Source organism: Triticum aestivum, chromosome 3A (genome assembly GCF_018294505.1).
Source record: "Triticum aestivum cultivar Chinese Spring chromosome 3A, IWGSC CS RefSeq v2.1, whole genome shotgun sequence".
NCBI classification, from domain to species: Eukaryota; Viridiplantae; Streptophyta; class Magnoliopsida; order Poales; family Poaceae; genus Triticum; species Triticum aestivum.
The window spans coordinates 642,955,106-642,972,671 of NC_057800.1; the positions used below are offsets into that span (position 1 = coordinate 642,955,106).

At 47.0% G+C, this 17,566-nt stretch overlaps 1 protein-coding gene across 2 annotated transcripts; it reads right to left on the reverse strand.

Moving 5' to 3' along the window:
• Positions 1–1,217: 1,217 nt before the first annotated feature.
• LOC123062841 (uncharacterized) lies at positions 1,218–8,585 on the reverse strand. 2 transcript variants are annotated; one of them, XR_006429900.1, is made up of 14 exons: positions 8,151–8,585; positions 7,107–7,245; positions 6,541–6,760; positions 6,360–6,460; positions 6,079–6,200; positions 5,912–6,003; positions 5,288–5,393; positions 5,059–5,213; positions 4,381–4,508; positions 4,070–4,200; positions 3,464–3,561; positions 2,572–3,354; positions 2,057–2,261; positions 1,218–1,758 (listed from the first exon to the last, which is right to left on the reverse strand). XR_006429900.1 is itself a non-coding variant. In XM_044486514.1 (13 exons), exons 1-13 carry the CDS (start codon positions 8,433–8,435, stop codon positions 1,671–1,673), a joined length of 2,448 nt encoding a protein of 815 aa, XP_044342449.1. In that variant the 5' UTR covers positions 8,436–8,585; the 3' UTR covers positions 1,218–1,670. The 2 variants fall into 2 exon arrangements, 1 of the variants encoding a protein (XP_044342449.1); XM_044486514.1 differs by lacking the exon at positions 2,057–2,261.
• Positions 8,586–17,566: the final 8,981 nt, after the last annotated feature.

Here is a 17,566-nt window from a genome sequence, read left to right on the forward strand (position 1 = left end):
CCGCGCCGCCGGCGTGGCCATGCCATGCGTGCCTGCCTGCCTGCCGGACGGCCAGGGAGGCGACAGGTCCGTGCCATTTTCCAGGCTCGGTCGACAGATATGCGGTGTTGGATACGGAGAGTTAACTGGAACTGAACCTTCTTGGCGCCTGCACTGCAGTGCATGCCAGGCCAGGCCTTCCGGTGCAGAAAAAGGAAAGCGGGAACTGGGTTTTTCTTTCCACCCGCCAACTTGTCCCAGTTCGCTACGTCAGACGGATTCGACAACGTCGGAGACGGAAAGGGAGGGAGGGATATGGATCATTAGCAGCGGCAGCATCGATCGATCAAATCGAATAATATTTCTCCGGCCACCTTTTGGGCATACGTACGTGCATTGGTCCTCTTCAGTTCTTCCGGATAATATTCCACCATGTCAAGCTAGCTAGCTAGCAGAAAGGCGCCTCTTGTATTGGGATAACAACTTTCCACGCTTCTCGTCACCAGGCAGGATTCCTTGGTTCTTTCTCATCTGGTGCATGCCACAGCTTTCCGGGGCTTATTCTTCAGGAGATAATGATGATGATAGCCGGGCCCCTTGCCTAAAAGGGCCATGGCAACTTTGGCTACTTGCTGGGGCCGGCATACATTTGTTATAAGCCAGGATGAGGTATCTGCTAAATCTTTGTCTATTTCAAGTCATTGGGGCTGTATCCTCGTCACCTTCTGGCTGTCAGACACCAGCAGCAACTTGGACGCTTACTATACTGCTACTTGATTTTCCTCGCCCTCGATCTCTTCTGTCAGAGAGGATTGAATGCAGGCAGCTCATCGCCAAGGACAACACTTAGCCCCATGACCACAACTCCACAAGTGGATGAGAGCGAGTGAAGGTCTGGTGCTTCGAGTGAGAGGAACTTTCCACTGATTCACTCGGAGCTTCCAATAATATTTGCCAGCCGTGGACGTCGAGCTTCAATCATATGCGCATGCAGCCTGGTCCAGAGGTCACCTAACACCTTGTTGCATCACCAAACAAAGTCAACGTGCACCGTAAATGGCTTGATATGGTATGTAAAACAAGGCAAGTGCAATACGAGCAACAGCAAAAAAAAAGAGGAAATTCCACAGTTCAGAATGGCACTTCTCCACATGTTCAGTAAGCACGATGGTGATGCATGAAAATGTAGACCCAGCTGACACATTTACAGTGTTAAATTTTAACTTTGTCAGAGAGAATAGAATAACAACTTGGATACTTATCATTTTCCATCCACAAGTTCATGGCAGTTCAGATTTTACAGGCGAAACATACATGTGCTGGTGTCAAAGTTACAACAGTGCTCGAAGCAAAAGTTGACACCAGAGGCTTTAATTTAATACTACAAGCTTGTCATAAATAATGATGCTGGTCTCCGTTGACCTGATGGTATGTCTAAGAGGGGCGCGCCCTAGCTATCAGGAAAGTTGAATACAACAATGCTGAGGTCAAGTAGCGTTCATCAGGATGGACCCAAGGCTCGTTTGGGCCCTTGCTCCTTCTACAGCTTCCTAGCTTATGCATGTGAAGAGTACATGATCATAGCTCCCTAACTTGTATATGTACAGAAGCGGGCAAGCTGAATAATGATACATTTGTACCAGCGTCACAGATTTCCTTCTTTTTTTTGCGAATAGCCTAACAGATTTCAGTTAGACAGAATCCTCTCCGGTGGATGAATAGTGAATGGGCTGGTTCCGTTTCCGTGTTTCTATAACCCTTTGCATGGCATAGTGACACCTGCAAAGCAAATAGGGAACAGTGCTGTAGTTATCCTTGTCACAGAAAAAAAAATACGAATTGTGGAAGCATAGTACTGTAGTTAACCAACGGGATTTTTTGTTAGACATTTATACTTAGATCTAGTGTAATCTCAATCCAATTAATCTAGAATAGGTTAAGCTCTGCACTCATTCTTCATTTGGAACAGCAAGGAAATATAGCTCTTAAACCTAATGAACTTTCCACATGAATAGAGTACTAGAGTTTTGCCATAATAAAGTTTTATTCCCTGTGTATAGAGATTTTGAGGACATACCTCCACGGGAGATGATCAAGGAACATGTGAGGGGTCAAGTTGGATAATGATACATTTGTACAGAAGGAAGAGGCCAAGCTGCATAATGATACATTTGTACCAGCCTAACAAATTCAGTTAGACAGAATCCTCTCCACTGCATGAATTGAGAATGGGCTGGTTCCGTTTCCGTGTTTCTATAACCCTTTGCATGGCATAGTGACACCTAAAAAGCAGTAGATCAACTATATAATTAAGAAAACACACTGGTGAACAATGCTGCGGTTATCTTTGTCACAGAAAAACCTGTGAACTACCAAAGCATAGTAATTAGCAAACAAGTATTTGTTAAACGTTTTTACTTTGATCTAGCCCCGTGTAATTTCAATCCAATTAATCTAGAAAGGGTTAAGCTCAGCATTCATTCCAAGTTGGAACAGCGAAGAAATAAAACTCTTAAACCCAATGAACTTTCCACACGGGTACAGTACTAGAGTTTTGATCTAATAAATTCCAGAGAGTTTCTGAGGATGTACCTCCACGGGAGATGATCAAGGAACATGCGAGGGGTCACAACAAGGTCCATAAAATCCTGCCGATTCGCTATAAATGCTTTATAACTCTTGTTCTTGTGACGAGTCACAAGTGTCTTCCGCAATGGAGAAGTACCATTCTTTATGGGAACGATATGAATAATGAGGCCAGGGAGGTACACATCTGGCGACTGCCCTTCAGATAAACTTATTGTACACGTGTGATCCGGGGCAGATGAGAGCTCAGCACCATTATTTGAATGAGGTAACCTGAAACTACTTCCGGATTCATCCAAGCCAGCTTCTGGAAACTTGTCATGTCTGTATGCATCACTAGGTTCTTCAGAAGGTGCACCATCCAGAACACCACGGGAAGCAACAGTCAAATTTTCACCATTATAGGTTAATGTTGTTCTAGATCGTCCCAACTCATAGTTAATTACCGCAGTGGAGCTAATTCTATGTTTTGGAGTATTTACCAAGCAAGATATCGCTTGACCAAAGAGGAACACACCACCTCTAACTGTATGCATTACACTCTTTCCATGGATTTGATCATTACTTTGCTTTGCATCGCTGACTGTCTGAAGAGCACCAGAAGAAGCACATCGAACCACAGCGTGTTGTTCATCATGCCTTTTGTTGCTCGTGAAGCCACCCACTAGTTTGCCAACTTTAGTAGAATTTGGCGAAGTATCCTTTGATAAAGCTTTGATAGCAGCACCACGTAATCGAATTACCGAATTCATGGATAATCTTGAGGAAAATTCATCGTTGTGGACAATGCTGCAAGTAACAGATAGCTAATCAGAAAATCAAATGCTGTTGCCACTTGCCAGTAATAAAAAATAATATATGTACAATAAGTTCACTGGTACAGAAATTTGAAGTTCACCTGGTAACAAACTGTGAGCATGCATCTGCTATCACGAAATCCACACAGGGTGCAGCTCCATAAGTAAAGACATGTAATTTTGGAAACTGTTTATATAGCTGCATATATAACACTGGCTAATTGTCAAACATGAATATGTCAAAAATAAATTTAGGGTGAACTCAACAGTTAACAATTGCAAGAACATAGAAGTGATATGATTTGGTGCCTCATGGGCATGTACCCACATTGTGAAAAGAGAGACACCCAAAATAGTTCAGACGCAACACGACACATCACTTGTGTTTTTGAGGGGGAAAGGTCTGTTGTGCAGCTGCTCATGCATGGATTGAGTCAGATGCGCGTATGTGGGCTTTGTCTGGTGAGACTGGGTTGCACACGACGCTGCCAACAATGCAATAACTAGGAGCACAGTCTCGTGCGTGTGGTCTGGGTTTTTGGCATAGTCTTAGGTTTGTACATTTCATATTACAGTCTTTTCTGTTAGTGCGTCGAGACGTAAATTTTTTTATAAAACAAAATAATAACCAATCAAGCGCTGACTGAATAACAAATCAACAAATCAAATGCATGAAATAAATTCCATGCAAATATAAGCTAACTTACCCTAATACCAAGAAGTGCAGCTACAGCACCTCCTAAAGAATGTCCAACAATTTCAATATTGTATCCATCACACTCACATCCAGCTCCGAGCAGCGAAGATAAGAACCCAGCTGTCATCAGCTCTGACTTATCTGCAGGCGGTTCCATGCTAGCGGTTAATATAAAAGACAAGCTATTTATTGCAGTGGTTGAAGTGTTCTTTTCTTTTATTGGCATACGAGGTTCTGCTGTATTGCACTGTGCTAGTTTATAAGAACACGGTGAGTGTGTGTGTGCATAGAAGATAAATCTACACTTAGTTCCATGTTAACCTTGATGAATGGACTGCCCTTCAAGCTTTGTGTACAATTCTCGAGCCGATTCAATAATTCCTGCATGCCCATAGTGTGGAAAAGACGAGAGGACAGTCTCCTTCACTTGAGGGGGCAACTGATCAGAACTGTAATATAACAAACCATTTATAAGGTAAATGAAGAGCCAAATTCATAATTGAGTTCAGAGTGACCATTGACAAACACTAGGTGATGATAAAATCCTACAGATTCTCTCATGGCAGCCTACTAGTGGTGGAGAGTTCCAAATAGTTCCTTTTAGTTTATCATATGAGGGTAAACTCCCAGACTCTATTACCAGAAGACAACGGATCAAATCATTTACGAGGTTCTACTACCAGAAGACAAACAGAACAAAGTTCCTACGCAAGTCTTTGAGTACGGTTTGCTGCCTACTGCTAACAACCGAACTCATCAAGGAAAATGAACGAGTTTATGCTCATCTGATAACCCAGAGGAAAAAGGTGTACATAATCGCCCTGATGAAGCACTGGCCACAGGACCATCCAACCAGCAAAAGCAGTTATGCAGTAACTATGTGATGATATGGATCAGAAAATTCTTTCACATACAAGCCTAATTTCAAAAGGGAACTTTAGTTCACTCTGGATAAATTTCAGTATGACAGATAAGGCTAATGCAGATAGAGTTAGTTACTTGATCAGCCCATCCAAGTCATCCATGGTAAGAGAGCATTCCCTACACAAGCCATCAGTTATAACATCTTCTGGAGTCTCAGTTCCACGAATGGCAATGACTACTGTTCTCAAGTTATGTAAGACAATAACAAAGTAGGCAGCCTCACGTTTTGTCTGCAAGAAGAGAAAAAAACTTAGATTTGTCACAAAATAACTGTAAAGTTGATCCAGTGGATGTGCCAATTTACCTGGCTAACACGCCCTTTCCGAAGTACTTCTGGGGGCACATTGACATACTTTAGGAAAGCCGCTGCATGCCCTCTCCACCAATTATCTCCTTCAAGGATTGGTCGTCTAAGGAAGTAAAGTTCTATAAGCTGATTATGCATCATGCAACAGAGAAAAAAGATATCTCATAAAAAAACTCAATTTGCAAATGATTTTTTTTTATCCTGCAAACTTTACTTTTGAACTCAAGAGAAACCACAAGATGCCATGTTTAAGAGACTGCGGCTGGATGAAAATGTAGTTATCAAATTAAATGATGCAAATGACTGAAGGCAGCTATTAGCTTCAGATCCAGAGCAAAACATTTCTGAGAAGAATAGAACCAATATATACTGGACTAACATGCACCAACTCGTATGAGCCCCGCTGAGGCCTCGATCAAATAACACTACTTGATGTTTTTGTGGCCTCAAGAATGAACGGACACCAAAGTACCAAACTGAGCAGGCATGAATGATCCAAATGTTAAAGATGGCAGAAGCAGTTGTATAATATTAATTCTACAAACAATAACATTTTTTAAACTACAAACAATGATCTGATGATTGATTGCAAAGCCATTTAGAAAGACCTAGAATATTTACCTAGCACGAGTCCATGGAGTTAAAATACCTTGCCTATTGAGCCAAACACAGGGAAACATAAGAGGATTCCTCCCAAAATCAAGTAGCGGACCCTACAAGGAAAAATATGTCAACAATATAACAGAAAACACTGGAAATGGGACCAAGTGAAGGATGCAGAAAGCAACTGTATAGGCAGCTTCAGCAAATGGATGAAACAGAATAGCCTCTTGGATGAGATCAGGAGGAGCTTCCACTTGCTCTCTTGAAAGAACTGTTGACATCTTGGATTTCTGCAACAATGAAAACCCTGAAAAAAATCATTTGTCACAGATATTAGTGCTAAATTATAATGGTGCTAAACAGAAGTATCAGGAAACCACAACGTCAAAGCACAGATAAATACACAATTATTCACCAAGATTAAACAGAACCGTGCTTCAAATGAGAAGGTAAATAGAAAACCAACCTGCTATGAGCTCAAGGTGACCAGTTCCAGATGCACGATAAGCCATAATATCTCCCAACAGTTTTGCCACAACACATATATCGTCATCTTCCAGTACACTCCTGGCAAGGTGAAGGACAACGTTGCTAAGATTGACCAAATATCAACAGAAATAACATACCACTCAGCACCAGAGACATACGAGTACTTCGCCCGTCCTAGACAACATAAAACCTCACGAATGCCATGATCAAACACCTCCCTGTAGTGAGCCCTCCATGCAATATCATGGGTTGCATAAAAGGACCTCCATCTTAATACATCGGAACCTGTGGCACATTGGACTATTGTTCCCACCCACATGACAACAAGAAAAATCATTAACAAGATGTTCTTCCAGTCATTGACGTCCTTGTCGTGTCCTGGTAAAATTCACAGAACATAACTCAGCGATTATAAAGTAGAATTATAACACAGGAATTCCCAAAAACCCTGCACCTAACAAACTAAATGATTTAAGACTGCATTTTTATATATCAGTACATGTCTTCGACGATACAGATAATTTAATCACAAAGAACAAGGATAGATTAGATAAAGAAGTTCTTTGTACTTTAAACAAATTTAGTACTCCCTCCGTCCCAAAATTCTTGTGTTAGATTTGTCTAGATACGGATGTATCTAATACTAAAACGTGACTTGATACATCCGTATTTAGACAAATCTAAGACAAGAATTTTGGGACGGAGGGAGTAATTGTGAATGTACCTGAAAAACACTCCTTCAATGACTTCCCAGATGAGAAATCCTTTACAATAATACACATCAAATAAAGTGCCAGCACAAATTGGAGCACTGTAATCACCATCCCAAACCTTGCCCACCAAAGCCATCTATTGTATCGTAGCTGTCCACAAAATAGTAGTAAGTGATGTCATGATTCAGAATGCTATTATGGAACATCTACAAACCAAGTAGGATATGAATCGTGTTATTAAAACTAACACTTCGAGGCAGCAGCCAAACTATCAACAATAAATCTCTTATTTAAAGGAAGTGGTGCCATTGAGCCAAATAAATCAATGAAACTAACATTACCAAGAATTAGTAAGGAAGCTAAAATTAGCTAGATATTCACTTTCATTCTGTCATGGTGGGTACGATATTTGACGGACTTGGTTGCAGTGATACTACGTTCAACAGAGCAAAAGCCAATGATTGCAGTAGTCAGCATGTTCTATTATATCCTAGCTGACAGAATAAAGTGATGTTTGGGTGTGGCGGATGTGTATGGCTACTGATTGTTCCACTCCCACAGGTTCGAGCAACCAATTTCTTCGCCACAATTTTAATGGTTTTGCCATAGTTTAGCAGAAAAATTGTTGCAAATTTCAGCTATGAACCAAACATGTTGAAATGTTAAAGCCGGTCGCAATTGACCCGGCCGAATCCAACAAGATCACCTATTCTGACCATGCCCCCCTCCCAATTTGGCTACATATTATGACAGTTTCTCATATTGTCGGCCTGTGGCAGTACACTTCTAGTTTAGCTAAGTGAGTTGAGACAAACTAATCAGGTAATTCTTTTTCCTGCAAAAAAAATAAAAACTCTTTCCTTTTCGAGAAGCACAGAACAAAAATATTGGCCATGAACATGACATTATTGCTGTTACCATTGAGTTACAAATAAAGCGGCTCCCAAAATCCATTTTTCCATAATATTGTTTTTTGCACGATTTCGGCATTGATTGGTTTGTAACCGAGCTGTAACTAGCTCGAGGGCAAGGCCGCATTGCTCTGGGCAGCTTACCCGCGAGAGATGGCGGAGGTCGCGGTCGCTGTCGACGTGCGCCCCGATGGCGCCGGCGGCGATGGCGCTGGCCGCCAGGCCCTGCGCGAACCCGGCCACGGCGGACGCGAGGAGCCTCGCCGCGGAGGCCGCGGACGCGGCGGCGGCTGCGGGGCCGAGCGCGCCCCCGCAGCGGTCCCGGAGCGCGAGGCCCGCGACGGCCGCGCCGGTGGACGCGGCGGCGGCGTTGAGCAGCGCCGAGCAGGCGGTGGACCAGCGCACTGCGGCCAGCACGCCGGCGGGCATGGCGAGGCGGGGGCGGAGGCGACGAGGTGGCGAGTGGTGGAGGCACACGAGGCCAGCACTACTAGGTGGGCGGCACCAGATGCCATTGGCGCTGCCGCTTTTTCTCTTATGACGAGGCGACTGCTGGAGCCTGGAGGCGGGGGAGGGGGACAGCGGGTGGGGCCCGGCGTCAGCGGCTGTGGGGTTTTGCGTAGGGTGTCTGGTTGGCAGTTGAGCTGACCGCTTTCTCTCTGCGCGCTCTCATGCGGAAAGGTTCCGTGCACGACCATTTTAGCATTGACGCTGCCGTGCGTGACCCTCGCTGCGCTGTGGGCCAGACGGCGCTTCTGCTCGCCGGGTCCCGCTTGTCATCGTGGCGTAGTGTTGGAGGGCTGCATTTGATGAAAAATAGGTTGGGGTTTCCAGTTGGCACGCCGCGTGGGAGATTAATCATTAATGGCGTGCTTCTGGAACGAGGTGGTAGTGTACTGGTATATGGTTCGCTCGGTCGCTGTGGGCGTTGGAGGTAGCTTAGCCAGGTCAATGCGTCGGGTCCACTGCTACCACATGACGAGCAACTGCAGTGTGGAGTGTGGAGCGGAAAGTAGATCGCTCGAGCAATGCGTATCGGCCACGTACCCTCCTGAAGCAGTGGCTGTGGCTCGCGCTAGAGGCGCACCACAAGATGTTTCTTTCTTTCAACGACGCTCGTCTTATACGATCCGGTGAGGAGAACCCATCAAATCTCGCTTGCTTGCACAACTGCAACTGTTCACGTTTGTGCTCATCATGGATTAGGAAGCACCGCTGATACAGACCAGCAGGCGGAGGCGTGGCGGCACTGTTAGATGATAGGCTTGTGAAATTGCATAGGTTGGTGCAATGTGACATGTTGTCAGGGCTGTATTATGTGGGTGCGTGTAATATGTATGTAGCGGGTTGTTGGCTAAGGGTTGATCTTATCCATGTATAGCTTGGAGTAGAGCAAAGCCTAGTAACATGCTGCGCCAATTGTAATCCTTTTTCTGCTATATAACATGAACGCGTTCAAGCAGAGATTGTATACGTTTCCACGCCTCTTTTCTTATATGGTATCAGAGCAATCAGAGATTAGGTTGCTGGTCAAAGGAAATTTCAAATGATCGATCGTGCGCGACGAATCTAACAAAATTCGTCCAGAATAGCTCCAAACGGGAACACGAAATTAAGAACTTACGACCGATGAAACTATGAACCGATCGCCTGAATGGAACCGTAGCATCGAGGTGCATCTTTTTCGTGTAGAGCTTACCTCGAATCGAAACACCGTTGTGTAGATCAGAGGGACAAGGAAGATAGGAGATTAGATAGAAGCTTACTCGAGGTTGAAGAAGACCTCACGTAATCACCTCGCATCCCTCCCGCCTCCGCTCGTGCAAGGGCCCGCTCGCTTGCGCTCGCCTCTGCCTTGCTCGCAAGAAACTGTCGATCTGAGCGTTTCCAGCGAGCCAGGCCCAGAGATGCTATAAGTTTCATGCTATGCAGGCCCAACAGTGTATACACGCAACAAAACAGGCCGGATTCTTCCCGCGCGGGCCTGGTCGAGGCGTATGCAGGCAACCAAACACATCCCAAGTTTCTTCCCCTCCTCTCCATTTGTTCATGCCGCCACCGAGAAGCCCATCTAGGGAGCGTAGATGGCAAAGTACCTCAACGTCGACCAACCGGCACCACCCATGGAAATTAAGGTGGCCTCATCTGATGGCAAGACCACGGCGAAGGCGCCGAACCCTGACTTTCGAAACTGGTGTGTGCAAGACCAACAAGTCTTCTCATATCTTCTGACAACATTTCCTCGTGAGATGGCCATCTAGGTTGCATCATGCCACACCTTGGCAGAGCTTTGGAACACGATGAAGGGGATCGTTGCCTCTCACACTCGTGCTCACACCATCAACGTCAGGATCGCCCTCGCCAATCTGCAGAAGGGCAACTCGGGAAGATCAGGTCCCTCTGCGACGAGCTGATCGCTGCAGGGAAGAAGGTGGACAAGGAGGACATCGTCTCCCATATCTTGGCCGAGCTCGATGAAGACTTCGATCCCGTGGTCTCCGCCATGTGCTCCTGGGTGGAACCAGTCACCGTGGCCGAGCTGTTCTCGCAGCTGCTCAGCTTTGAGACAAGGATGAGTCTCCTTGGTGGAGGATCGCTGTCCTCTGCCAATGCTGCCACTCGAGGCCGCTTCACCAAAAACGATGGTGGGAGAGGTGATCGTGGCTGCAAGCAAAGGCGACAATGGCAGTGATCACGCCCGTGGCTACTCTAAGCCAGGCGGTCGCGAGGGTGGCAGCGGACACGGCGGCGGCCACAACGGCGTCAGCGGAGGCAACTACAGCTACCATGCCTCTACTCCTAGGGTGCAGTGCCAGATCTGCGAGAAGATGGGCCACCCAGCATGGAAGTGTTGGAAACGCTATGATGAGTCCTACCAGGGTCTGGAGGAGAAGTCGGCCAACCTTGCAGCTCCACAATACGGGGTAGACACCAACTGGTACCTGGACAGTGGTGCCACCGACCACATCATGGGTGATCTAGAGAAGCTGACCATGCGCGCCCGCTACACCGGCAACGAGCAGATTCATACTATAAGTGGTTCAGGTATGGTTATTGAACACATTGGTCATTCGGCTATTCACACCCCAGACCGTGACCTTCACTTAAATACTATTCTTCATATACCTAAAGCCAACAAAAGTCTAATCTCTGCTAGTCAGCTTGCCATTGACAAAAATTCTTTTGTAGAAATTCATCCTATTCTTTTTTTTTGTAAAGGGACATGGAACAAGGTGTTGGGGAACGTAGCATGCAATTTCAAAAACAATCCTACGATCACGCAAGATCTATCTAGGAGATGCATAGCAACGAGAGGGGGAGAGTGTGTCCACGTACCCTCGTAGACAGAAAGCGGAAGTGTTAGGTTAACGCGGTTGATGTAGTCGAACGTCTTTGTGATCCAACCGATCAAGTGCCGAACGCACGACACCTCCAAGTTCAGCACACGTGCAGCTCAATGATGTCCCTCGAACTCTTGATCCAGCAAAGTGTCGAGGGAGAGTTTCGTCAGCACGATGGCGTGGTGACGGTGATGGTGATGTGATCCGCGCAGGGCTTCGCCTAAGCAGTACGGAAATATGACCGGAGGAGTAAACCGTGGAGGGAGACACCGTACACAGCTTGGAACAATTGATGTGTCTCCAAGGGGTGCCCTGCCCGCGTATATAAAGGAGGGAGAGGGAGGAGGGCGGCCCTAAGGGGCACGCCAAGTGGGGGGAGTCCTACTAGGACTCCCAGTCCTAGTAGGATTCGGCCCCTCTTATCTTTACCTAATAATAAAAGACGGAAGATTTCATAGTTCTCCATAAGTCATTCTTTTCTATCCATTGATTTTATGCTTTTCATATAAAGATTGACGGCTGAGATTTAAAAGTATGTTTTTTTCCTTTCTACGAGCAAGAAGACCCAAGTGTACTACCCGACCTCGCATCCTTCGTCCAAATCCATCGCTAGAAGAAAACCTATCGTGACACCATGGTCAACCAGAACTCGGATCCAATTCCAAAACAAACAGGGGATCGCCAAAGCGCTCGACGCGGTCCAGCGAGGTGAGCACGAGATCAAAAGCGAAGGTCCGGACGGCAATAGGCTTTCAATCGTAGCTCAGGATGTGCTCCACTTTGTTGCAGATAGCCAGCGGCGGCGAGGGGATAGGGAGGTGGCGGCACTACGTAGGTACACACCGCCGTGGGCACCATCACCGTCCTCTCCTACGTTCCTCCCCAGCCGTGAGATCGCAGCCTCACAGGACTACAAGTCTGTATTAACAACGGTCGAGGCCGACCCGAGTGATTCCCAAGTCATCATCATCGGGATCCCTTCCTCCACCGATCCCGCACCAGGGCATCATCATTGCCGTCCACGCGGCGACGCCGAGCACACCAATCGGCGGTGTCATGTGCTTGTAATCCTCCATGAGCCACACCAAGCGGACGGTCCATGAAGCCAGCCTCGCCGCTCCCCATCTGTTGGAGAACGTTGCAGAAAACAAAAAATTTCCTACGGTTTCACCAAGATCCATCTATGAGTTCATCTAGCAACGAGTGATTGGATTGCATCTACATACCTTTGTAGATCACACGCGGAAGCGTTCAAAGAACGGGGATGAGGAAGTCGTACTCGACGTGATCCAAATCACCGGAGATCCTAGCGCCGAACGGACGGCACCTCCGCGTTCAACACACGTACGGTCAGCGTAACGTCTCCTTCTTCTTGATCCAGCAAGGGGGAAGGAGAGGTTGAGGGAGATGGCTCCAGCAGCAGCACGACGGCGTGGTGGTGATGGAGCTGCAGTACTCCGGCAGGGCTTCGCTAAGCACTATGGAGGAGGAGGATGTGTTGGAGAGGAAGAGGGAGGCACCAAAGGCGTGTTTTGAGAGGCCCTCCTTTCCCCACTATATATAGGGAGTCCAAGGGGGGGGGGGCGGCCCTAGGAGATCCAATCTCCTAGGGGGGTGCGGCCAAGGGAGGAATCCCTCCTCCCCAAGGCACATAGGAGGTGCCTTCCCCTTTTGGGACTCTTCCCTTCCTTGAACCCTAGGCGCATGGGCCTCTTGGGGCTGGTGCCCTTGGCCCATATAGGCCAAGTTGCACCTCCTACAGCCCATGTGGCCCCCCGAGGCAGGTGGCCCCACCCGGTGGACCCCCGGGCCCCTTCCGGTGGTCCCGGTACAATACCGGTGACCCCGAAACTTGTCCCGATGCCCGAAATAGCACTTCCTATATATAATTCTTTACCTCCGGACCATTCCGGAACTCCTCGTGACGTCCAGGATCTCATCCGGGACTCCGAACAACATTCGGGTTACTGCATATACATATCCCTACAACCCTAGCGTCACCGAACCTTAAGTGTGTAGACCCTACGGGTTCGGGAGACATGTAGACATGACCGAGACGACTCTCTGGCCAATAACCAACAGCGGGATCTGGATACCCATGTTGGCTCCCACATGCTCCTCGATGATCTCATCGGATGAACCACGATGTCGAGGATTCAAGCAACCCCGTATACAATTCCCTTTGTCAATCGGTATGTTAGTTGCCCGAGATCCGATCGCCGGTATCCCAATACCTCGTTCAATCTCGTTACCGGCAAGTCACTTTACTCGTAGCTTGGGTCCATTCTTTGGCTTCTTCCCGGCAGCTTGCTTGCCGGGCGCGGCAACTCCCTTGCCGTCCTTCTTGAAATCTTTCTTTCCCTTGCCCTTCTTGAACTTAGTGGTTTTATTCACCATCAACACTTGATGTTCCTTTTTGACTTCTACCTCTGCTGATTTCAGCATTGCAAATACTTCAGGAATGGTCTTTTCCATCCCCTGCATATTGAAGTTCATCACAAAGCTCTTGTAGCTCGGTGGAAGCGACTGAAGGATTCTGTCAATGACCGCGTCATCCAGGAGATTAACTCCCAGCTGAGTCAAGCGGTTATGCAACCCAGACATAGTGAGTATGTGCTCACTGACAGAACTGTTTTCCTCCATCTTACAGCTGAAGAATTTGTCGAAGACTTGATATCTCTCGACCCAGGCATGAGCTTGGAAAACCATTTTCAGCTCTTCGAACATCTCATATGCTCCGTGTCTCTCAAAACGCTTTTGGAGCCCCGGCTCTAAGCTGTAAAGCATGCCGCACTGAACAAGGGAGTAGTCATTGGTGCGTGTCTGCCAAGCGTTCATAATGTCTTGTTCTGCAGGGAGAACAGGTGTGTCACCTAGCGGTGCTTGTAGGACATAATCTTTCTTGGCAGCCATGAGGATGATCCTCAGGTTCCGGACCAAGTCCGTGTAGTTGCTGCCATCGTCTTTCAGCTTGGTTTTCTCTAGGAACACGTTGAAGTTGAGGACTACGTTGGCCATTTGATCTACAAGACATATTGTAAAAATTTTAGACTAAGTTCATGATAATTAAGTTCATCTAATCAAATTATTCAATGAACTCCCACTTAGATAGACATCCCTCCAGTAATCTAAGTATAACATGATCCGAGTTAACTAGGCCGTGTCCGATCATCACGTGAGACGGACTAGTCAACATCGGTGAACATCTTCATGTTGATCGTATATTCTATACGACTCATGCTCGACCTTTCGGTCTTCTGTGTTCCGAGGCCATGTCTGTACATGCTAGGCTCGTCAAGTCAACCTAAGTGTTTGCATGTGTAAATATGTCTTACACCCGTTGTATGTGAACGTTAGAATCTAACACCCGATCATCACGTGGTGCTTCGAAACAACGAACTGTCGCAACGGTGCACAGTTAGGGGGAACACTTTCTTGAAATTATTATGAGGGATCATCTTATTTACTACCGTCGTTCTAAGTAAACAAGATGCAGAAACATGATAAACATCACATGCAATCAAACAATAATAGTGACATGATATGGCCAATATCACATAGCTCCTTTGATCTCCATCTTGGGGCTCCATGATCATCTTGTCACCAGCATGACACCATGATCTCCATCATCATGATCTCCATCATCGTGTCTCCATGAAGTTGCTCGCCAACTATTACTTCTACTACTACGGCTAACGCGTTTAGCAATAAAGTAAAGTAATTTACATGGCGTTTCTCAATGACACGCAGGTCATACAAAAAATAAAGACAACTCCTATGGCTCCTGCCGGTTGTCATACTCATCGACATGCAAGTCGTGATTCCTATTACAATAGCATGAACATCTCATACATCACATATATATCATTCATCATTCATCACAACTTTGGCCACATCACATCACAGAACACTTGCTGCAAAAACAAGTTAGACGTCCTCTAATTGTTGTTGCAAGTTTTACGTGGCTGCAATAGGGTTCTAGCAAGAATGCTTTCTTACCTACGTGAAAGCCACAACGTGATTTGTCAACTTCTATTTACCCTTCATAAGGACACTTTTCATCGAATCCGCTCCAACTAAAGTGGGAGAGACAGACACCCGCTAGCCACCTTATGCAACTTGTGCATGTTAGTCGGTGGAACCGGTCTCACGTAAGCGTACGTGTAAGGTTGGTCCGGGCCGCTTCATCCCACAATACCGTTGAAGCAAGATAAGACTAGTAGCGGCAAGAAAGTTGACAACATCAACGCCCACAACAAATTGTGTTCTACTCGTGCAAGAGAACTACGCATAGACCTAGCTCATGATGCCACTGTTGGAGAACGTTGCAGAAAACAAAAATTTTCCTACGGTTTCACCAAGATCCATCTATGAGTTCATCTAGCAACGAGTGATTGGATTGCATCTACATACCTTTGTAGATCACGCGCGGAAGCGTTCAAAGAACGGGGATGAGGAAGTTGTACTCGACGTGATCCAAATCACCGGAGATCCTAGCGCCGAACGGACAGCACCTCCGCGTTCAACACACGTACGGTCAGCGTAACGTCTCCGTCTTCTTGATCCAGCAAGGGGGAAGGAGAGGTTGAGGGAGATGGCTCCAGCAGCAGCACGACGGCGTGGTGGTGATGGAGCTGCAGTACTCCGGCAGGGCTTCGCTAAGCACTATGGAGGAGGAGGATGTGTTGGAGAGGGAGAGGGAGGCACCAAAGGCGTGTTTTGAGAGGCCCTCCTTTCCCCACTATATATAGGGAGTCCAAGGGGGGGGGGCGCCGGCCCTAGGAGATCCAATCTCCTAGGGGGGTGCGGCCAAGGGAGGAATCCCTCCTCCCCAAGGAACCTAGGAGGTGCCTTCCCCTTTTGGGACTCTTCCCTTCCTTGAACCCTAGGCGCATGGGCCTCTTGGGGCTGGTGCCCTTGGCCCATATAGGCCAAGGCGCACCTCCTACAGCCCATGTGGCCCCCCAGGGCAGGTGGCCCCACCCGGTGGACCCCCGGGACCCTTCCGGTGGTCCCGGTACAATACCGGTGACCCCGAAACTTGTCCTGATGCCCGAAATAGCACTTCCTATATATAATTCTTTACCTCCGGACCATTCCAGAACTCCTCGTGACGTCCGGGATCTCATCCGAGACTCCGAACAACATTCGGGTTACTGCATATACATATCCCTACAACCCTAGCGTCACCGAACCTTAAGTGTGTAGACCCTATGGGTTCGGGAGACATGTAGACATGACCGAGACGACTCTCCGGCTAATAACCAACAGTGGGATCTGGATACCCATGTTGGCTCCCACATGCTCCTCGATGATCTCATCGGATGAACCACGATGTCGAGGATTCAAGCAACCCCGTATACAATTCCCTTTGTCAATCTGTATGTTAGTTGCCCGAGATCCGATCGTCGGTATCCCAATACCTCGTTCAATCTCGTTACCGGCAAGTCACTTTATTCGTACCGTAATGCATGATCCCGTGACCAGACACTTGGTCACTTTGAGCTCATTATGATGATGCATTACCGAGTGGGCCCAGTGATACCTCTCCATCATACGGAGTGACAAATCCCAGTCTTGATCCGTGTCAACCCAACAGACACTTACGGAGATACCCGTAGTATACCTTTATAGTCACCCAGTTACTTTGTGACGTTTGGTACACCCAAAGCACTCCTACGGTATCCGGGAGTTACACGATCTCATGGTCTAAGGAAAAGATACTTGACATTGGAAAACTCTAGCAAACAAACTATACGATCTTATGCTATGTTTAGGATTGGGTCTTGTCCATCACATCATTCTCCTAATGATGTGATCTCGTTATCAATGACATCCAATGTCCATAGTCAGGAAACCATGACTATCTGTTGATCAATGATCTAGTCAACTAGAGGCTTACTAGGGACATGTTGGTGTCTATTATTCACACATGTATTACGATTTCCGGATAACACAATTATAGCATGAATAAAGACAATTATCATGAACAAGGAAATATAATAATAATGCTTTTATTATTGCCTCTAGGGCATATTTCCAACACCATCTCCCTGCATCATCCTGAGATGGCGATATGGTCGGGCACCCCGGTGGGAGCGTCCTGGAGGCCCCACTTGTACACTGCAGCTTGGTATGACAGACGTGCATGGGGAGGACGCCATGGGGAGGTTCCTGAGTGCAACCGTCTCTGCAGCGATGACCGCAGAGTACGATGCA